The sequence below is a fragment of the Myxine glutinosa genome, chromosome 2 (genome assembly GCF_964187855.1).
Source record: "Myxine glutinosa chromosome 2, kmMyxGlut1.1, whole genome shotgun sequence".
NCBI classification, from domain to species: Eukaryota; Metazoa; Chordata; class Myxini; order Myxiniformes; family Myxinidae; genus Myxine; species Myxine glutinosa.
The window spans coordinates 56266003-56289616 of record NC_136262.1 but is presented as its reverse complement, the minus strand read 5'-3'; the positions used below and the strand labels follow the sequence as shown (position 1 = coordinate 56289616).

At 43.6% G+C, this 23614-nt stretch overlaps 1 protein-coding gene and 1 long non-coding RNA gene across 3 annotated transcripts in view; one reads left to right on the top strand and one right to left on the bottom strand.

Moving 5' to 3' along the window:
- LOC137421776 (uncharacterized) overlaps positions 1 to 16706 on the top strand; it is a 30586-nt gene extending 13880 nt beyond the window's left edge. Inside the window, exon 3 of one of the 2 annotated variants that reach the window (XR_010983400.2) lies at positions 14997 to 16706. This is a non-coding gene — a long non-coding RNA (uncharacterized LOC137421776). The remainder of the gene's footprint in view (positions 1 to 14996) is intronic. The other variant, XR_010983399.2, reaches the window with a different exon arrangement.
- Positions 4988 to 23614, bottom strand: part of LOC137421778 (angiopoietin-2-like) — a 127727-nt gene continuing 109100 nt past the window's right edge. The window contains exons 6-9 of the mRNA XM_068108173.2: positions 14978 to 15079; positions 10034 to 10200; positions 6662 to 6792; positions 4988 to 5982 (exon numbers count right to left, since the gene is read on the bottom strand). Of these exons, the coding sequence (XP_067964274.2) occupies positions 5813 to 5982; positions 6662 to 6792; positions 10034 to 10200; positions 14978 to 15079 (570 nt within the window). The 3' untranslated portion in view covers positions 4988 to 5812. The remainder of the gene's footprint in view (positions 5983 to 6661; positions 6793 to 10033; positions 10201 to 14977; positions 15080 to 23614) is intronic.

The window sequence follows — 23614 nt, the reverse complement described above, 5'->3', positions numbered from 1 at the left end:
ATATGATGATGGTGTGATCTACAAGGAAATACATCTATATGGAAATACATCCATATGATTTAGGAAAATGTCCTTAAAATGCCTGTTGTTGTTGTTGTTGTTGTTGTTGTTGTTGTTGTAGGATGATGGTGTGAGTCGTCGCTTTCGACAAATCTCTTCCCTTCATTGGTGTGCTGCTCAACAAGCATTGTGTGATGGCTGTAAAGTCTAATGCGGGACACACATCGTTTACCACAAACATCGCAGGTATAGACTGGTCCTTGCGGAGATGGACATTGTCAGGTTTTCCTTTCTTGCCTCCACTGTCTCTCGATAGCAAGTCTCCCACATTCAAAGTGGTCCAGGCCTTTGCAGCAAATGTTACACCAAGCAGACATGTTTGTGGCCTGATGTTCCCAGGTGACAACTGGGATGGCACAAGACTTGAGTGTAGACTTAAGGACGTCCTTATAACTCTTTCTTTGTCCACCATGTGACCTTTTACCAAATTTAAGTTGTCCATATAAAAGCGCTCTTGGGATTCTATGGTCTTTCATGCGTGTGAGGTGTCCTGACCAGTGAAGCTGGACTTGCATCAGGAAATACTCAATTCCTTGGATATGACAGCAATCTAGGATTGAGGTGTTAGGTATTCTGCCTCGCCAGGTGATGCCAAGAATCTTGCGAAGGCATCGCATGTGGAATTGATCAAGGCATTCGATATGGCGACGATAGGGTGTCCAAAATTCACATCCGTACAGGAATGTCGATAAGACAATGGCACGATAGACACTGATCTTGGTGTTCAAGTGAATGCCACTTTCATGCCAATCTTCCAAAGGACACACATGCTTTACTGAGTCTTGGTGTCACTTCATCGTCAATCATTGCATTATTGAGAGAGGACACCTCCAAGGTAGCAGAACTTATCTACAACTTTGAGTGGCGTGTCATCGATGGTAATGGACCGGACGGTATACGCACCTTCTGGTCTCGGCTGAAGCATAGCCTCGGTCCTCTTGAGGCTAATTGTGAAATCCTTCTTGAGGCCATAGCGATGAGCAGATTGCGCAAAGGAGTTGACAATAAATTGCACATGTTCAAGATTATGACTGAAGAGTGCGCAGTCATCGGCAAAAAGTAGATCACGGAGCAATATTTCTGTGATTCTGGACTCGGCCTTCAGATGCTGGAAAATTAAAGATAATACTGTCGGTGTGAAGCTGGATCATCACTCCGAGTGCAATCTTCGAAGGCATCATGAATCATAGAGGAAAACACAATGCTAAATAATAGGGGAGCAAGGACACAGCCTTGCTTTGTGCCGTTGGTAACAGGAAATGACTCAGAGGTGCAGCAACTGTCCCTCACACAAGCAATCATGCCATCATGGAAGGATCTGATGATGTTTATCAGCGTAGTGGGACAGCCGACTTTGTACAGTAGCTTACACTGGCCTTCTCTCCTGACCAGACCAAATTCCCTTGTAAGGTCGACGAAGACCATGTATATATCGTGATGGTGTTCCCTGCTCTTTTCCTGAAGTTGACGAGCAGAGAACATCATATCTGTCGTGCCACGTCCAGCATGAAAGCCACATTGGCTTTCTGGGGTGATGCTGTTGACAATTGTTGGAGACATGCGATTAAGAATGATGCAGGCAAAGTATTTTGTCAGCATTAGATAGTAGGGCCACGCCACGGTAGTTGTTGACACATGACCTATCACCTTTGCATTTGTACAAGGGAACAATCATAGCATATTTGAAGACCTGAGGTAGCGACTCCTCACTGCAGATGGTATTGCAGAGTTGGGTCAGTCGGGTGAGGCGGTTGGCACCACCAAGGTTGAAAACCTACGAGGTTATACCATCGTCACTAGGGGCAGCGGCTTTCCAGATGACATCTCCTTGAGAGCTCTGGTCATCTCTATATTAGTCGGAGGGCGGGCAAGGTCTTCTAATATCGGCAGTTGGGGAAGAGAGTCAATGGCCGCGTCCGAGATGGAGGAGGGGCAATTGAGGAGACACTCAAAGTGTTCAGTGTAGTGCTCCAGGATCTTGTTTGGATCTATGATAAGGTGCTGGCTGTCTGAGCTACGGAGTGCAGCGATACCAGAAGAAGATGTTCCATATGCTGCCTTTAGACCAGCAGAGAAGCGCCTGAAATTATTTGTATCAGCTGCCTCCTGAATTTCGTCCACTCGTGCTCCCCACCAGCTGTCTTTCATGGAACGTTGTCTTGATTGTGCAACTCTCCTAAGGTGCAGGGAAGAGGAGTGTTTGCTCGCTGAGCCTCTGTCGTCAATCCAGCAAAGATGAGCTGCATGCACGGAGTGAGTAGACTTGATCTGGGAGGTGTAAACCTAAAAAGTAAACTGTTCATATTGTATATATATACACACACACACATACATTATATATATATATATATATATATATATATATATATATATAATATATATATATATATATATATATATATATATATACTGTATATACTGTATATATATATATATATATATATATATATATATATATATTATATATATATATTATATATATATATATATATATATATATATATATATATTATATATATATATATATATATATATATATATATATATATATATATATATTATATATATATATATATATATATATATATATATATATATATATATATATATATATATATATATATATATATATATATATATATATATATATATATATATATATATATATATACATATATACAGGGTGATTGAAAAGTAACTCCCTATTTTAAAATATTTAGAAATTATTTATTTATTACAATATTTTTCTCAACTTTTTAGTGTTTGTTCCATAATGTATGAGAATTTAATCTGTTGGTTTTTTTTCAGATTATTTTTTGTTTGAAATTCGGAAGCCCTACAAACATGGCTGGACGTCTTACCCTGCAGGAGCGTGCCCAGTTAGCGGCACGTTACGAAGTTTGGAAATCCGTTGTTCAAGTGCAAAGATGGTGGAGGACCATTAAAGGAGCACATGCTCAAGTTGAGGCAAAGACGATCAAGAATTGTCATGCAAAACTCATGGCTACAGGATCTGTATCTGATACTCGAAGAAGCGGTCGTCCTTCCAAGTCCAGTGACCCGGAGACAGTGCAAGCAGTTCAAGAAATGTTTACACATAGCCCAAGAAAGTCAATTCGACAAGCAGCAAGGGAAAGTGGGCTCTCCTTTCACACAGTACGAACTGTGCTCAAAAAGTAGCTTAAATGGCATGCTTGGAAGCCGCATTACTGTCAAGCACTCTCTGCTGAAGACTGCTACATTCGCATGGAGTTTGGGGAGGTGATGCTGGCTTGGTATGAAGATTGGTCTGATCTCTTTAAAAATATCCTCTGGTCTGATGAAGCGGTATTTCACATCGGTGGGTTTGTGAACCGTCACAACTGCTATTACTGGGCAGGAGAAGATCCTCGTGTTATTTCTGAAAAAACGCAATATCGGCCCAAGGTAACGGTGTGGTGTGGAATGACTTCAGAAAGGATTGTAGGTCCCTTCATTCTTCGCGATACCATGAATGCCAAAAGGTACCTCACCATGCTGCAAGACGAAATCTGGCCAATTATCAGTGCTTCGGAGAATGTTGAAGATTTGATTTTCATGCAAGATGGCGCTCCTCCACATTTTGCTATTGTTGTTTGTGAATGGCTGAATGCCCACTTCCCTGGGAGATGGATGGGTCGTCGTGGTCCGTATGAGTGGCCAGCCAGGAGCCCTGACTTAACACCATGTGCCTTTTTTCTTTGGGGTTGGATAAAAGAGCAAGTCTACTGTACCAAACCAACGACTTTGGAAGAACTTGAAGGGCGAATACGAGAAGTTATGTCTTCCATCCCACAAGAGTTCCTGGTGAAATCAGTTGACGCGGTTCCCGGGCGGCTTGAGAAGCTGGTGGCGAATTCTGGTGCCCATATCGAATTTTAAATAAAACTTCATGCTATGTGCTTTCTTCTTATATCCATTTCTTGTAAAAATTATACTTAAGAAATAAATTATAAGTATTTGAAAATAGGGAGTTACTTTTCAATCACCCTGTATATATATATATAGATAGATAGATAGATAGATAGATATATATATATATATATATATATATATATATATATATATATATATATATATACAGTATATACTATATATATATATATATATATATATATATATATATATACAGTATATACTATATATATATATATATATATACAGTATATACTATATATATATACACACTGTATAAATATAATAATATAAATACATATATATATATACACATATATATATATACATATAAATATATATATATACATACATATAAATATATATATATATATACTGTATAAATATATATATACATATAAATATATATATACATATAAAATATATATAAATATAAATATATATATAAATATAAATATATATATAAATATATATATACATATAAATATATATATACATATAAATATATATATACATATAAATATATATATACATAGATACATATAAATATATATATACATATACATATATATATATATATATATATATACATATATATATACATATATATATATATATATATATATATATATATATATATATATATACACACATATATATATATATACACATATACATATACATATATATATATATATATATATATATATATATATATATATATATATATATATATATTATATATATATTATATATATATATATATATTGCATACATATATTGCATACATATATATTGGAATATACACACATACAAAGATAAAATGCTTAAGCTTTGAGCCTAAAGAGTCCTGAGGAGTTCATTTACATAGAATGTGCATAATTATCAAATGTGCTCACAATTACAGCAAAAGTAATGTGCAAAAATCCACAGGGTCACCAGACACTTATCAGTGTTCGTGAAAACCCTGTTTACTCTAATTATAATTTCCCTATCTATTCTATAATAATAATAATGATCCATGATATCATGAATTAGTACTGTCATTTCAGGTGATGCCACTAACATGGAATGTTATTGAATGTGATTGCATGAGGTTGAACTGAAAACAATTTTTTTGATATTAAGACACAAGGCACCTTCCAGTTGGCCCTTAGATCATGCATGACTCATGTCCACCTGTTGTTGGAGCATACTGTTCAATATACGTCAGGTAGCTCCACTTTAATTTATGTCAGGAATATCCCTTTGCCTAATTAGTAAGTTCCAATGGACACGCAAGGCGCAAAGGAATAACAAATCGGAGAAATGGGATTTTTTTTTTTTGTTCAAACCTTCCCAACGTGGGAAGAAATTCCCTCAGTCCACAAAAGGCCTTAGTGAAATAGTCATGGATTTAAAGCTGAATAGCTAGTCAAACATCGACACAAAAGCCCTCTGTGGATTTTAAACACTTAATGGGATTAAAGCGTTTGAATCCTCAACGTAAGTGAAAAATGCCTTGAACTTATTACATTTTAATCATCAAGGTTTTTGCCGTATAGCTTGCTTTCAAAATGGCACTGTTCCTGCCAAGCACCTGGTGGATACAAAGAGCTGGAGCAGCTTCTTGCCATTGAAGAGAAACCGGAACATAAAGGCCTTTCAATGCAGGTGTAGCCAAGTCCACCTCTGAAAAATAAAATAAAAGAACTTCTTCACAGCATGGTCACGGATGGTGACTTTGCCGCAGTTCCGACTGAAAAAACGTCCGTGTGCGGCTTCGATGATTCAAGCAAAGTGTTTTGTCTCTTTGGAAACCAGGCCTAGAAATGGTAACTCAGTGGGCCTGGAAACCTGCCGGGCGAATCATCATGCTCGTTCCTTTCAGAGAATAGCTCGAGCCCTTCCAGTAGTGCCACTTGATTCCGTTGAACTTTCCTGTGTGCTGTTCATACGGGTAGTACATGCCATTCAGGTTGGAAGGGCCACATGCGTCGAACCACCATCCTGTTGGAGGGTGAGGGGGGGAAATGCAATTGTGAGCAAATCTACTGGAATAAGACCTGAGGGCTATCATAATTAGACCTCATGTCTGCGGTTCTAGCCGATTCATTTCAGTGATTTTGAAATCCGAATTTCTCTACCAACGACCCTCTGGCGTGATTTTTCACATTTCAAAGATGCGTCTGGTGGTAGAGCGAGGGTGGAAGGCCATACGACACTTGAAGGCCTGTTTGGCAAGGCCTGTAGTCTGAACTTTGATGCCAGCTGGCAGCATTCGTGAGCTGTGTGGAGCCACAAGCCAGGTCCTTATTTCAAGCTACATTAAATTTCACTGCATACGGGAGCCAAATGGAAGTTCAGGCAGTGAGGTCTGTGACGGGAACAACGGTAACATTGCATATTAAAGCCTCGGTGGATCGAAGGATATTCACTTAGCATGGAAAGGGCAGACACCCGCCGGGTCATGTCAGCACCGGTCTGCTAGCGATACTATCTCCATTGTGTCTATACATTTGTGAACACATGCAAGGGAATCGCAGGTGGTAACTGCAAGTCTTCGAAAAGACTCCCTTTTACGAAACAACCATGGAAGTTGAGGTTCAGGTAAGCTTGTGGTGTTTCACGACCTAGAAGCTTAGTCGGATCAAAGCAGTTGCTCATGAACGTGCGCTTGTGCACTCACCGCCCGTTGCAAAATGCGAGCACTTGCACACGCAGTTGTCGTGATCCGAGTCTCGTGTGCTGAAGTCCAGACCATTTTGTCCGAGGCTACTGAAACGTCCAGCCGTGCCGCTGTAGCCTTTAATGAGAAGCCTGCACACGTGAAGACAACAGGATCCGTTAGAAACACTGATCTGTGATTGGGAAAAAACTTTCACAGCAATCATATTTGATGTGCTGGTTCAGGAATTTGGGTTTTTTCAAAGGGGTTGCTTGTTTGATCCTAGAGGATTTCTTCAGCGCAATACAACGTAGCTTCCTGATGTCTGGTGCGCCACCCTTTTTCAGAGCAATCCAACCATCCGTAGTGCTGCAAATCCATAAAATCACAAAATTTTAATATTTTAAAGAAAGCAGTCATGAAATGCAGTAAAACCACAACAATCTGATGGATGGAGTAAAAGCGCGGTTGAAATGTGATCTCGTTTCGGGTCATGTATTATTCCCAAGCAGTAACCCAGGATACCCCCGATGCCAAGTGTTCACGATTACAGAGACGTCTCAACATGTGCTTCGGATGATAGGGCACATGGCGAGACTGCTGGGCTGTGCCGCTTCACCTTGGGCAGCAAGTCTGTGGTCGTTTGTGTTCAAGCGATGCCTCTGATCGACGGCCAGTATGCTTTGGGCCCGGCCCATCTTGGCAGGCCATTCCGCATGGTGTTACGTTAACCAACACTGTGTTTGGCTTTGTAAATGCCCAGTAATTCTCCGTGTGGGATTAAATATATATATATTTCTCTCACACGCGTTGTGCAAGTGCTGTGATTTAGACACGGTGAGGCATGGATCAGGTGCAGGGTGGCTAACCAGATTATCAAATCGCAGCATATCCTGAGGAACTTCTTTGGGGATCAGCAATTTAATCATTGTCTCAAAATTATCTGATCAGTGTTACAAACATACAGCTGACTCACAAAAAAACAGAATACATCTGAATAATAAAAAATAAATAATACCGGTTATATAATCATGCCTTTCAATCTTGACAAATCTCACACTCTCACTTTGTCTCTCAGAAAATACCGTTTGGACAACCCTCCCATCTACTTTCTGAACAATCCTCTTGAAGAAATTCTGTCACTCAATTTTTTGGCTCTCACTATCTGCCATGATCTTTCCTGGGAAAACCACATTTCCAAGCTGGCCTCCAAAGCGAGTCGCCGACTGGACATCCTCCGTCATGCGAAGTCCTTTCTGGGCACACCGGAGCTCCTCACCACATACAAAGCTTTCATCCGCAGCTCAATGGAATACTGCTCTCCCCTCTGAGCTGGTGCTCCTGCCTCACTCCTAGCTCGGCTTCACGCTGTTGAAACCAAAGCTTTCAGAATCATTGGAATCTCACACGATGAAGCTGATTCTGAGGGCCTTTCTCTCTCTCACCTCAGGCAGGTAGGTGGTCTTTCTGTCTTCTACCGACTCCTCTCCGACCTTGCTTCTCCCTGCCCTGTCCCCCAAATATTCCTGCAGGATGCACAAGATCTGCCAGCAACCCTCTTCTGGTGAAACTGCCAAAATCAAGACTCTCTGCTCACCTTCACTCTTTCATTCCCCTTTTCTCCCGCCTCTGGAACAAACTCCCTCACTCTCTTCAATCCCATTTCTCCATCCAGGTCTTCAAAACAGCTGTTCACCACCATCTCTTGTCTTCCCCCATCCAAAACCTTTATCTTTTCTACCCCCGTTAAAACACCCCAAATCTGCCTCTTTCAATCCCCAACTTCTTTCCTGAAATTCCTCGTAGTTTCGTTTGCTTTGTACTGTGTACCCCTCCCTCCTCCCCCAGCCCTCCCCCTTCCACAGATTTACCAACGTCCTTGTTCTCTACTGTTGTGCTTGTGTGCTTCCCTCTCTCCTCCTCTTGTCTCCCGCTCGCTTCATTGTATGTTTTATGTGTCTGTGCATGTTTTCATGTTCAATGTGTTAGCTCTTACATGAGCCTCGATTCTGTACACAAAAAATATATTTAAAAAAGTGTCAGTGAACGTGGCAACCAAATACACAATATCGGTATTTTTTGTACAAAGTCGAGGCTGTTGGAGGAGCTAGAACATGAAATGGAACAGGATGTAACATAACAAAAGGAACAGTATAAAGAGAGGGGAGAATTCCCCCACGGCATGGGGTTGAGGGACAACATAGAGGGAGACTTGGACACGTAAATTATATGGGGGAGGGGGGGGGGGAGGAAGGAAAAATTGAGGGGTAGTGGAGGGCAATATGGATGCAGAAGATAACTGTCAGAAAGGAAGAACTAACTGGCAATTTGGAAAGAGGTGGGCTTGCAGGGGAGGGGTTGGTGGGGGTAAGAATATCAAGCTTTTGGATTTGGGACGATGTGAGATGGTGGTGAACAACTGTCTTGGATACTTGGAGGGAAGAATGAGATTGAAGAGAGTGTGGAAGTTGATTTCACAGGTGGTAAAAGAAGGAACAAATGAGTGGAGGTGGTGAGAAGTGATTTTGGATTTTGGGAGTTTGAGCAGAAGGTGGTTGCGGACAGATTGCGTGCACCCTGCAGAAACCTGGGGTGGGCAAAGGATGGAAAGAGCAGAGGGTGCAAAACCAGAAAGGAGGCAGAAGAAGACAGAGAGACAATCGACATGTCTGCAATGGCAAAGAGATGGGCCTATAGACTCAGCTTCATCGTGGGAGATTCCAATAACCTTGAGGGCCTTGGCTTCCATGGCATCAACCTGAGCAAGCTTTGGGGCAATGACGCCAGCCTAGAGGGTTGAGCATTATTCCATCATGCTGCAAATGAAGGTCTTGTAGGTGGCTACGACTTCTGGTGTGCGAAGGAAGGACTGCATGGCGCAGGATGCCCAGTCTCCGACTGGCTTCGGAGGCAAACTTGGAAATGTGCTTTGCCCAGAAAAGATCATAGCCAATAGTAAGACCCAACGGTTTGAGTGAATGAACTTCTTCAAGAGGATTGTAGTCTCTCTCTCAAAAATTACATGTTATGCCTTTTGAAATGTTCTTGGAGAAATAATTATGATACGTCAAAACAATGTAAGAGAAGTGCTACTCAAGTGATGAGACATACAATGCCAGGGGTGCATCTTGTATCGAGGCTGTTGGTAAGGAAACGTGACATTTTGCCATAGTAATGACCACGTGAAGAACGTCTCACCATTGTCATACGACCTCGCAGTGAAATAAACATTTAATAGTGTGGATTGTGACCTTCGACAGAGATAGAAGGACAAAGCGCAAGAAAGAGAGAATCAAAAGTGATCGATAATGGAAATGGACGGGCTTTGTAGGCCCCGGCGGGTATAGGGCCTACCTGTAGTTGAGTATTGTGGAGGCTTCTACCAAGGCCTACCTGTAGTTGAGTCGCTCGCTGGCCAGGCCGAAGCGGTCGTACAGAGAGAAAGCACGTGAACCGGCCCAGTCGCTCAGCTCCACGCGCAGCTGCTGAGGACGCGTGCGGCTCAGCTGGTGCACGGGTTCGTTTCCGAGCCAGTGCTCACCGCCAGGCTCCCCGAATCCCTGGAAGAGATAATGTCGGCATAAGGGTCGTGTATCACCCGTCATCCTTCTGTGACATTCCAAACCTCTGCGATATACTTTTTCGAATGCACTCTAAATACACCAACCATTCCTTGACAGTTATTCATACACAACACAGCTACTCCAGATGTACAATATTAGCTGCCAGGAGCAATGGTACGTAAAGCATTAAAATAAGAAACATTCCAGCAAAATAAGAAAAAAAAGGAAAAAAACACTATCCAATCAGAATGCAGATGCTGAGGGGTTGTAAAGTTTGCATTATTACATGTCACGGAGCTCTGCAGACTTCGCTGTGCGGCCATTTGCTTTGCCGATATCGCACCCCCTGGCTTCTCACATCGGCAAATGTTTTTGCTTCGTTTTCATTTTCCATCAATTTTATTTTGCTATTACATGAACGCAACGTCGTGGAATAATTCAAATCCCGTGTTGTAAAAATGACCCCGCGTGCGCTGGAGCGCGTGTGGTTAACGTTAGAACTACGGTACGTGCAAACCTTCGGTTTAAATGCTAATAAATATCAGTGTGCAGTTCACTAGACCTTTTATTATGGAAATTCATCCGTCTGCAGCTAGAAAATAGATCTCTTTCAGCAACTTTAGGCCTGTTAAGGAATCTATAGGCCTCTAGTTGGTGCTTGGCCTCTTCGAAATACATACGCAACACGTGTAGGCGCATAGGCCTCGATTTGCAGAATTACTTCTGCAGGGCTCTCTCACAGGATCTAATCTGCAGAATTATTTTTATATGTCTCCCTCACCGGAGCTTTGCTAAGACCATTCATATCTCGATGGAATGGTGTGTTCTCGGAGAAAGTTTACTTCAGATGAAATCCGAAGTTTTGAGAGCTGAGATGAGTGTGACTGGAAGTTAGTACATCGGAGCTTTCGGACTAGTTGCTCCATCTGGGGCCGGGGATTAGCAGTATGGATTAACATCAGTGTGAACGTGGCGCAAGCATTTCGTGACTCACGGTCTGAGGACAATGTCCGCACTAATTCTCGCGAGAACAGTAGTCACGTGATCGACAGCCATGCCTTCTTCTGCCTTCTCACCTTCTTCATGCCTTCTCGTGACACCAATTACTTCGCTACCTGCCTGCCCCCTCATCCACCACCTGCCACTTACCACTTTTTTTCTCATATTAATGATTTTCATGTATACACCCAAACTTTCTATGGGTAAATAATTAAATGAAATATGGATTTAATTAAATTGGGATACCTGTGTGAACGTGGCATCAGATTCTCTCGTTGGGGCTAAGGTCAGTCTCATAGATATCTAAGAAATATCGTAAGAATCAGACTTAATGTGGCTCTTAGTTCTTGGTTCTTGCATGGAATTGGGCCAAGCACAAACAGAATGTTAGTCTATGAAGTTGGTTTGTTCAACCAGGCACTAAATAATGTAAGTTGTGTCAATAACAGGCTGACTTAAAAAGAAAAAAAATAGGAGGACGACAGCTTCACCTACACAACTACAACAATGATATGATTGACTTACGTGTATTGAATGTGACAGATAGTTTCTCATTTCTTAAAACCAGTCACTCTCCCACGCTTGCATTACGAAGTGGGTTGGTGGAAATTCTGACGATGCACCACCTCTTTGGGCAAACTTCCATTTTTGTTTTCAAGTGCTTTCGGATACACTTTCGCTCCTGAAAAGGCTAAGTTTTATTGGTCAGATTTTTGTTTTGTCCGCTTGTTTATAAGAGCTGTGTTTTTTTATTATAATTGTCAATTGTTGACTGTGTCCTAGACTGTCTCTGAGAGTTCATTTCTGTGTGGACGTCTTTGTAGATATGTTTTTTTACTACGCTTCAGCAGGCCTCATTCATTCTTTTGTTTGTTTTTTTGTTTCCGCTTCCAGTCCTGTGCATCAAAACACTAATTCTTCCTTCGCCCGCTTACTCATTTCCCCACCATCATTCATACATGTCCAGCATTGCACTACCCAAACCTTTCCATCGGATATATCACAACCAGAGGTTTACACTGTAATCTCCTGAATCTCTCCCGACAGGTTACTACCTCATCTCTAGACATGATCCGTCAAACAAACGTTTATTTTATAGGATGTCCTAGATTCAATCATCTCTCTCCATTATTGTTTTGTACTGTTTCAACATACCCAATGCTCATGCTGGTGGAAGTGTTGTAGTCAACATCAGAAGCTCCCTTTCCCATAGTCCCTGCCTTATCCTGTTCCCCCCAATCCCCATGGAATGTCGCTGTGTCCGTATCCTTCTCCATAGCAATGTCTTGTTTATTTGCATGGTTCACAAACCTCCCGACATGATGACTTTGTGCATGAGGCTCTCAGCCAATGCCGACTGCCTTTTATCTTCTCATTCCCACTCTTGCTAATCTTCAACTGTCACCCTTCCAGTTGGCTTGGAATTTGCTGTACACGCCACTCTCCATGATATTGCAGGGAATGCTATTTCTGATGCTTCTGGTCTCACCCAATATGTAGGATTCTCAACCTGCATTTCCGCCACTCTGACTTAACCATGTGCAACTTTTGCTCCAACCTTTCCAGTTCATCCTCCCCACTCACTTGGCTCATCAAATCATGCATGCACTCTTGAAAGTGTTTGCTCACCGTGGTCTTTAGGGATCCACCAAGGTGTTGCTGTGTCTGGAGGTTTAATTAGGCAGATTGATCTGGCCTGCAGTCCACCATCTCTTCACAAACTGGAACACTATCTCTATCTCCAGAGATAGACAATTCCTGGGACTAATCTCTCAATAAACTACTGTCTCCTCTATCTTTGGATTTTGGGATGCATTCATGCATCCAGCTATCCTGGCAAACCTCTCGTCCATGCGGTGAGGTGTATCGATTCATACGGTGAGGCAACCTCCCTTTTCCAGAAATTATTTGCCAGAAAGTAGCTTGCCTTTTCCTTCTAGAAAGTCAAATCCCCTCATTGGAACATGTGATGTCTCTACAAAGCTCATAGCAATTGTGTTGATGACCTGAGATGAGCCAGAATTAAGCATCAGGCCCAAATGAAGTCTGATCTCACAGATATTTCACCTCCACAAAAGGTTGGTGATAGTTGGTCAAGTCTTTCTCCTCCACCGCTAATGGTCCTGGCAGTATCATTGACCTCATACATACAAAAAAACATCCACCTTGTCTGCTAATGTTTCTCTGCTATTATGCAGTTTTTCTGAAGGCCATCTGCCTGGATTTTGAGAAATTACCAATATTAACCAAATTCATAAAAATAGGGCAATACCCCTGGGCACTCACCGGGTAGAATAAAGCAGTATACTACACTGGCTAAAGGTATTTTAAACTGTATCACAGTATTTTAAACCAATTTCAATGGTTGCTAGAAGACAGGGCAGCATGGACAATTATACTAACATAATCATAACACTTTAAACAAACAAAAAAGTACCTATTTTTGTGGGGCAACCCCCCCCCCCCCCCCCCCTCCTGCTGCTTCCAATATTGCCCCTCTTGTTGAGTCCCTGGAATCGAATGCTTTACATGTCATTGGAATCTTGTGTCAGGAAGCTGAGTCTCAGGGTCTGCTTCTTGCTCACCATAAGCAGACTGGCATGCCCATGCAGTTTCTTACTGGCTCTATTCTGGTCTTGCTCGCTCCTCCTTCCATCTCACTTCTAAACCCAGTCTCTGCCCCTCCAGCTTGCATGGATTCTCCCAGAAACCCTTTCCTTGTTACCCTCCGCAAGTATAAACTCAATGCTCAACTCCAATAATTCACACCTCTCTGTGACGAATTGTGATGAATAGGTTTGCCGAGTGTTTTCCTACATTCAACAGTGATGAAATATAGGTAGCTCTTACTTACCACTCTTCCATGGAGGAAAACTTTCAGTATACCCAAAGAACCTATAGTCCGGCAGCTAAGCTAAATATAGCATAACAATTGTGCATTTTGTGAGGAAAGCACCAAATATGGCACACTAGTAGACTATCATATTATGAAAAGATCTGGATATTGGGCCATCTCAGATTCAGAGATTTGATTTTTGCAGATTTGCAAGCTGAGATTGCAACGCCAGGGACGGCCGACTCCTTCCTGCGAGCTGCCCACGTCACCCGCACAAGAAGAGCTCATCAAATCACTGCAGCGGCACTGCACATCCTGCAACACCGTGCGTATGAACGCCACTGTATGACATATGCTGATGATGCAGAAGACCTGCCTGAGTTCGAAGACTGGTGTCACCAGAGAGGAGAAGACATTCCCAACTTTCAGTACTGGGCAACTGTGCTGGAACTAGAGATGTTGGTACTGGTCTACGTGCGTTCTCTGCGGCAGGCTTCATTCACGATGTACCTCGATGCCCTGACGGAACTGGTCCCATGGTTCCATGCCTTAGACCACACACACTATGCCGGGTGGGTCCCTGTTCACCTGAGGGACATGGTTGCACTCCCAATGAAGCACCCAGATGTAGCCAGAGAATTCAGGGCTGGCAACTTCACTGTACAGAAGACGAAGAAGGTGTTCTCTTCGATCCCAATCGAATCGAAATCTTGCAAAAATCAAATCTCTGAATCTGAGATGGTCCAATATCCAGATCTTTTCATAATATGATAGTCTACTAGTGTGCCAAATTTGGTGCTTTCCTCACAAAATGCACAATTGTTATGCTAAGTTGCCCCACTAAGGCAATCTATATGGAGTGGATATGGGCTGGAAACGTATTCATCTGCTGGGAGTTATCTGACCTGTCATTTCATGATCACGTGTTCCACAGTTTACCTGCTTGTATTCTTCCCAGGAGCGGTGGAAGTCCAAAGTGCCATCTTCCCGGTGCTGGATGCGCGTCCAACCCCCTCCAGCCGTTTCCATGTCACAGAAAACCTGCAGTGAGTGCACATAAAGCTGCAAACCCCATCGCAAAAGAAGTGCAAGGCACATCAACCAATCAACACCACGATGAACTATGGAACAATTTCAAGAAGTTCCCCTCGCCCAATCCCTTCCCACCAATATGTGCATCCCCATTCAATAACTTTCCCATCAGAAATATATCATAATGTAGGTCTATGACATTTCATGCAACATGCTCGGTGATAGAGCCAAACCATTGTTTATTTGTTCACATGGAACTTTAAGGGAAAATTCTAAACTCAAAGAGCACAATTTTCCCATCAGCTATGGGGGCTACTATTACAATCATCCTCGTGTGATCGTCAAACGGTCCGACTCCAGTAGGCAGGAAACGTGCATGAAAACATGCGGCAGAGTCGTGCCAACGTGGTTGATTAAAACTTTTTGACACGTGGCAACAGAGGACAAGCTACAAGCTACAAGAAGCCAGCTCACTAAATAGAAACATGTGGCCAGGAGGAGGGAAAAATAAAAGAAAACCGAAATCTTGTGCACCCTCCACCCTGCCCCCAAAAAATGATTGTTGATAACTGCAGAAACTACACTCGTAAGCTGTTACCGTAGACCTGTCAGACACACTTCCCTGAAACAGAAATAAATGTTTTTGGAAGTGCACCAAAGCCAAGAAAACTCATTTAGCAAATAGCAGGAGTCGTATTGTTTTTCCACTGGACGTCTCAAAAATGACCACAATGAGAATCTCTCTAATTAGCTATTCACAAATAACTACCATGTAATCCTCGCAGACAGATGGTCCGCAGAATAACACTTCAAAAAATACATATTTTTACAATCCGAGCTCACTTGTCCCATCAGCTGTCCAAATCACTTGACAAAAAATCCCACTGACTCTTATTTCAGCAGAATGATACCTGTCTAATGCGGCCGCCAAATGCAATTTCCTGTGTCCTTCAATCACAGGGGGCAGAGAACCGTGCCAGGCCCTGCTGAGGTCATGCAAGCGCATGGTTCTTCCAGAGCTTTGTTGGACGCAATGAGACATGGAAATGAAACAATGGCCGATCAAGTTTTTGGCAGAACCTCATCTCCAAACCTCTCAACATTTTGACTGCAGTCCATTAAAAAAAATGGAAGGCATGCGAGCATACAGAGTGCACATTCAAAAACACACACAAACACACACCTTGTCTTTTCTATGTCTGACTTTAACATTGAATGAATGCTTTGTTCACTATGGTATTACTAATTAACTCAAAATAATAAATTAAGTAAAAGTGAAGGCTAAAGAAGAAGAGCGAGCCATATGAATGAATGAATGATCGTTTTAGGGCCATTTTCCCCACTAGAGCGGGGGTTCGCCTTGCGGGCCCCATGACAATCATGGTTCCCTTTTTGAGGCAATGTTTTTATGGCCGGATGCCCTTCCTGACGCCAACCCTTAGTCGCCTCTTACGATGCGCAGGGAAACGGTGTACCTATTCTAAACCGGGGTACACACGGGGAAGAAAGCCATATGGGAAAGAAAAATGATAAGAATTGGATTATAGAAGAGACAGTAAATTAAAAACAGACAGGTGGATGACATGGAGGTAGACGTCTAATGTTAAGTAGAAAAATGAAATAAAATGTCTCAGTCTGTTTGATGTTCCTATCTGAACACTGCAAACATATATATATATATATATATATATATATATATATATATATATATATATATATATATATATATATATATATATATATATATATATATATATATATACACACACACTACCGGTCAAAAGTTTTAGAACACCTCAATTTTTCCAGTTTTTATTGAAATGTATGCAGTTTAATGTCTCAATGTACTCTGAAATGAAGCATAGAACAAATAAACAATTGGAGATTTAAAAAAGAAATCATATAATCATTTTGTTTAACCAAATTTAATTTAAATTTTTGACTCAGCAAAGTAGCCACCTTTTGCAGATATAACCGCCGAACACACTCATATCTTTCTTTCTACAATGGAAATCAAATATTGTTCGGGAAGTTCTTTCCAACACTGTTGCAAAGTTCCCACAAATGTGTTGCACTTGTAGGTTGCTTTGCTTTCACCCTTCTGTCCAGTTCAACCCAAACCAGCTCGATGGGGTTTAAGTCTGGAGACTGCTGGCCATTCCATGATTTGAAGCCGATGGTCTAGTTCTTTTCCTCGAAGGTAGTTTTAACATAGCCTGGAGTTTAGGGTCATTATCTTGCTGAAGGATGAATCCCTGACCAACTAGGCGTATGAACAAAAAAAATGAACCACCTTTAGAGGCCATCTTTCCCCGCAGAGCAGGGGTTGGCCTTTTTGGTCCCCTTTTGGACCCCACCATGGTCCCCTTTTTAGAGCAATGTTTTATGGCCGGATGCCCTTCCTGCCGCCAACCCTGTTAGTCGCCTCTTGCGACACAGGGAATTACCAGTGAACTGGTACTCGATTTGCCGACCTCGGAAGGATGACAGGCTGAGTCAACCCCCCTGCCGTTAATTCAGCGATCGACCGGGATTCGAACCCAGGATCCCAAGCCGGCACCCTAACCACTAAGCCAAACACCAGGCCAAACACTAGGCGTATACCAGAGGGTATTGCATGGTGCTGCAAAATGCTGTGGTAGCGCTTTTGGTTCAGGGTGCCAGTCACTCTGTGCAAGTTGCCGACTGGATCCAGCAAAAGAGCTCAGACCATCACGCTTCCTCCTCCATGTTTGACAATTGGTGTCACACACTGAGGAACCATCCTTTCGCCTACTCGACGGTGTACAAAAACCCTGCGTCATGAACCAAAGATTTCAAATTTTGATTCATCGGTCCATAAGACCTTCTTCCAGTCTTCAGTCGTCCACTGGCGGTGCTTCATGGACCCGGCAAGCCTCTTTTTCTTATTTTGCCCTCTTAGCAATGGCTTTCTTACTGCCACTCGACCTGTTAAACCTGCAGATCGAATTCTTCTCTTCACAGTTGAAACTGAGTCTTGCTTACTTCGAATAGTGTTAAGCTGTGCTTGAAGCTGTGGTCCTGTGAGCCGCCTATCATGCAAGCTGTTGACTCTCAGAAACTTGTCTTCTGATTCTGTTGTGGCTTTGGGTCTGCCAGACCTCTTCCTGTCAGAGTTTCCTTCAGTTTCCAATATACTGCTTCCTGCAGTGCAATATTGTCCAAATAATGCTTCAGAGGGTGTAATAAAAGTCTGTTCCAATACCGCTTTGATACAGACAGGGGGTTTGTAATCAAGTAATCAGCAGAGGTTGGGACACCTGTAGGAAATGTTTGCATAAACTTTCAAGGCTTAATTTACTTACATTGCTGCAGAACAGCTGTAAGTGTTAACCCATTACTTGTTCCCTGAAGAAGGCCTTTTTTTACAATATAACTGTGCAATTTACATTAACTTCCCCTTTTTGCTAACCTCAACTTTTTTTTTTACCTCGAGCAGTTTACTGCTTACCTTTGTACCATTTCAGGTTATTCACTGGACATTAAACTGCATAAATTTCAATAAAAACCGGAAAAATTGAGGTGTTCTAAAACTCTTGACTGGTCGTGTATATATATGAACAGGATTATAAATAAATCAATTGACATATGTGGGAAAATTACACACCCAGACCTGGAATCGAATCCAGGTCCTCTCGTGAACCGTACCAGTGCTCTGCCATCTGAGCTATCTGGGAAATGGGTTTGATTCCTGGTCTGGGCATGTCATTTTTTTTCTTTTTCTTTTTGTAGACAGAATCGAGGCTCGTGAAAGAGCTAACATTTATCACACAAACAAATCAAATAGACAAACAAAATATATTGTTGCGGATATGAGGATTGTATTTTTTTGATTGTGTGTATTATTATTATTGCTTGAGTCTGGCCCCTCCTGCCTCCAGTGTTGTGTAAAGGTTAAAAGGGCGTTCCGGTAGTTAATTCCATAAAGCATCCATTGAAGGACACTATAATACCCTTGTTCAGTAGCTTATATCTTTCTTATGTGTTTTAGGGTAAGGCCTTGTCTTCCATTAAAATGACACTCCATTGCACCAAGTGAAAAAGATAGATTCCCTTCATTCCCATTCCCAAAAACCTCCATTTCCCCTTTCGTCAATTGCCATTCGCATTGCCAACTACAATTGCCGCCATTGGCCACGAGGCAGGGTTGGGGAAGAAAGGCGTGCCCGCCCGTCGTCATCAAGGGCGGAGCCAGAGGGTCGCGCGACCAACCAGGGCCGAGGTGAGCACACCGATGGGTGTGTCCTAAAGGCCGGCGGCTTAATCGCCGGAGGCGCTATAAAGGCGCGCGCGCAATAAGTTGCAAAAAAGGGTCCAAGAGCTGAGCTGCGTGGTGAGGTGCAAAGCAAAGAGCTGGGTCGTCAGAGGAGAGCTGGGTTGTGAGGTCCGAGAAAGAGAAGAGATCATCCAGCAGCGATTCAGGTCCAAGAGAGAGAAAGGAGATCATCCAGGGAAGCACAAAGCCTGCTATTCGTCGCCTTGCTCGCCAGCAGCAGCGTCCACAGCAGCAACAACACTCGACAGCCGCTTGGGGCCTGGACGGCAGTTTGGAGCAGGGCCGCAAAGGAATGGCGGCTGCCCAATGAGCCGATCGTGCTGCAGGACCAGTTGGACCTCCCTATCCCGCCAGCCATCCACCTGCCATCCCTATCATCATCATTCCCCGTGTAAGTGTGGTCGTAGTCTGTCTTTTGTCTTGCCCCTGGGAGTAAGTTAAGCCTGTTAGGTAAGCTAGTAATTTTCACTGTGTCACCTGCTTTTTCATGTCCCCTGTAAATAACCGTGACTGCTCCTTTTGCTTGTGTGTGTAAATAATAAATCCCGTTACTCTTCTGTACGTCTTCTTCTTCCTCTTTGCATTCGGTCGCTTTAGAGTTTTCCACATTGAATATCTGTGGCGCGATACGGCCAACGTTTGGGTGAATCGGGTGAATCGGGGAAACTGTTAGGTCGCGGTGCCTCCGCTCGGCAAACATACCATCCTTAACCGCGAACCGTAACAATATAAACAGAGGGTGCGGTAGACAAGATGGGGAGAGAAGGGGAAGCACACAAACACAACATTTGAGAGCAGGGACATCGGGAGATGTGTGGGATGGAGAGGGCTTGGGGGGAGGAGGCGTGGGAAGGGGGTGGGGGTGGAAGAAGTATAAAACACAAGGACACCAAGGACTTCCAGGAAAGAAGTTGGTATTTCAAAAAAGTGGATTTGGGGTGAAATTAGCGGGGGTAGAAAAGATCAAGGTTTTGGATGGGGGAAGATAAGAGATGGTGGTGAACAGCTGTTTTAAAGACCTGGAGGGAGGAGTGGGATTGAAGAGAGTGAGGGAGTTTGTTCCAGAGGCGGGAGAAAAGAGGAATGAAGGAGTGAAGGTGAGCAGAGAGTCTTCATTTTGGCAGTTTAACCATAAGAGTGTTGCAGGCAGATCTTGTGCGACCTGTAGGAATATTTGGGGGACAGAGCCCAGAGAGAGCTGGGGGGGCAAGGCCAGAGAGGAGTCGGTAGAAGATGGAAAGACCACCAACCTGCCTGCGGTGAGTGAGTGAAAGGCCCTTGGAGTTAGCTTCATCGTGGGAGATTCCAATGATTCTGAACGCTTTGGTTTCAACAGCATGAAGACGAGCTAGGTGTGAGGCAGGAGCACCAGCCCAGAGGGGAGATCAGTATTCCATTGAGCTGTGCATGAAAGCCTTGTATGTGGTAAGGAGCTCAGGTGTGCCAAGGAAGGACTTCACACGACGGAGGATGCCCAGTCGGCGACTGGCTTTGGAGGCCAGATTTGAAATGTGGTTTTCCCAGGAAAGATCATGGCAGATAGTGAGACCCAAAAGCTTGAGTGACAGAACTTCTTGGAGAGGATTATTCAGAAAGTGGATGGGAGGGTTGTCCAGTTGGTCTTTTCGGAGAGACATCGTCAGAGTGTGAGATTTGTCAGGATTGAAAGACATGTTCCACTTGTTTGCCCAGTCTGTGATTTTGTCCAGGTCTGCAGAGAGTGAGGAGGCTGCAGACTGCCGATCTGAGGGATGAGGAATGGAGCGCCAGAGAGTAGAGTCATCAGCAAAGAGATAGAGAGGATTTTCAAGAGAGTCAGAGAGATCATTGATGAAGACCAGAAAAAGCACAGGGCCCAGAACACTGCTTTGGGGAACTCCAGCCTGAACAGGAAGAGGAGATGACAGAAGCCCATTCAGGGCCACACGTTGACTACGACTAGAGAGGAAGTCCGTCAGCCATGCGTGGAGATTTCCATGGATACCAAAGGAGGAGAGTTTGGTGAGCAGAGCGGGGTGCCAGACCGTATCGAAGGCACGTGATATGTCAAGGGAGACAGCTCTAATTACCTGTTTGGCATTGAGGACCTCCATCCATTGTTGAGAAAGCAGAAGCAGCATGTCCAGAGTAGAGTGACCAGGTCTGAAACCAAATTGATGATCAGAGATTAAGCCATTGGAGAAGAGGAAAGATTTCATATCCGAAGCAATAATGGATTCCATGACTTTGCTGATTAATTGGGAGAAGGCTGATTTGTCTGTAGTTGCTATGATCTGTTTTTGCACATTTTTTGTGCAAAGCGGTGATGTTGGCTGATTTCCAAGCAGATGGCAGATGACCTTGAGCAAAAGAGAGGGTGACGAGAACAGAGAGAGGCAGTGAAAGAGCAGAAGAACAGGATTTTAGGACCCGTGGGCTGATGCCGTCAGGTCCAGTTGCAGAATCAGAGTCGAGGGTTGACAAACTTTTCCACCTTGTCAGGAGGAAAGGACACAGATTCCAGGAGCAGCTGGGTACGACTGGGTACGGTGGGTACGGTGGGTACAGAGAGGGATGGGTTTGGGACACAAGATTTAGAGGCAAACACAGAGTTGAGGCATTCAGCGTTTTCACGTGTGGAGTCAGCTGTGTAGCCATTTGAGGTGAGGGGGGGGGGGGGCATGGAGGGGGAACAAACACCAGAAACAGATTTGACCAGACGCCACCAGGATTTGGAAGAGGGAGACAGATAAGAGAGTTCGGTCTTGAGAACGGAGAGATATTGTTTCCTGGCTCTCCTGAGGGTGGACACACACTTGTTTCGGGCTTTGTGAAAGGAAATGAGATTTCCTTCCATTGGATTTGCTTTGCAGGAGACGAAGGCAAGTTGTTTCTGGGCAACAGCCTCACCACAAGATTCCGTGTACCATGGACGGGAGGAAGGGTATGACAACTGAAGACGAGATGGGATAAATCTGTGCATGAGAGAGCAATTTACTTTGGAAGAATTCCCAGGATGAGTTGATGTCAGAGGCGGTAGAGATGGGAGACCAGTCCAGATGATTGATGGCTGCTTGAAGACCATGCCAGTTGGCCTGAGTGAAATGCCAGACTCGTCGACGCTGAGGAGGCTCTCTGAGAATGGTTAGAGAGATGTCCACTTTAACAAGCACATGATCAGATGAGCCGGTTGGAGCAGAAGAAGAGCAGCAGACATTTTCAGGGAAGTTAGTCATAACTCATCTTCTCTTCTGGGCTTGGTTATGTTCCGTTGACTGAGATCCAGGTCGGGAAATTGACAGATTGTGTCAGTCCCAGTGAGTCGCAGAAGTCCTTTGCTGAGGAGCCATGGCTGGTGAGAGAGGTACCCACACCCAGCCAACTGGCATGGTGACAATTATTGAAATCACCACATATGAGGAAGAGAGAGTTGGGATGGGTAGATAGAAGTTGGTCCATATTATCAGACAGCGAGATGTAGATGGAGTCATCACTGTTTGGTGGACGGTACAACACACATATGAACAAAAGGTGGGAGCGAAGGGGAAGCCGTAGCAAGAGGTATTCCTGGGGGTGAGGTGGAGAGAGGGCAGTGCAGGGCGAGTGAGGAAGAGAGTTTTTTTTATAAAGATAGCAACCCCACCTCCAGGACGAGGCTCAGGTCTATCATACCGGAGGAGGGAGTAACCTGGGAGAGATACCAAGGAATCAGAGACATCATGAAGGAGGAAAGTTTCTGTTAAGCAGATCACGTCTGGTTTGTCAGAAGCAACCTGTATGGAGAGATCAGTCAAGTTTGAGCGAAGGCCCCGGATGTTTGAGGTCCATACCGTTAATGAAGAGGAAGGGGGAGCATCGGATACAGAACAAGGGGGGGGGGGGAGGGGAGGGGAAGGGTAAGATGTTGAAGAGGAGGAAGTGGTAGGGACAATATGTATATGTAGGGACAACATTTTCCCACATATGTCAATTAAACACATATATGCACCTTGCAAACCTCAGGCCTAAAAACAAATATACACCTCGTATTGAATAATTATTCGGAAGACAATCTTCTTCAATACGCAGCACATGGCCGAAGATAGCATCAGTTGCATGGTGCACGGCTGTGCTGCTGATGCAATGCCCCCTGTCGGTGAGAACAGGAATTTGTTCAGGGTGCCGGCGATAGCTTGCCTACTCTGCGCGAAGGACACCTTGGGACGTTTAACATTACTACCTGAGAAAAACACAACCAAGACATCTCAGATGTGTGTGCGTGCCTGGTA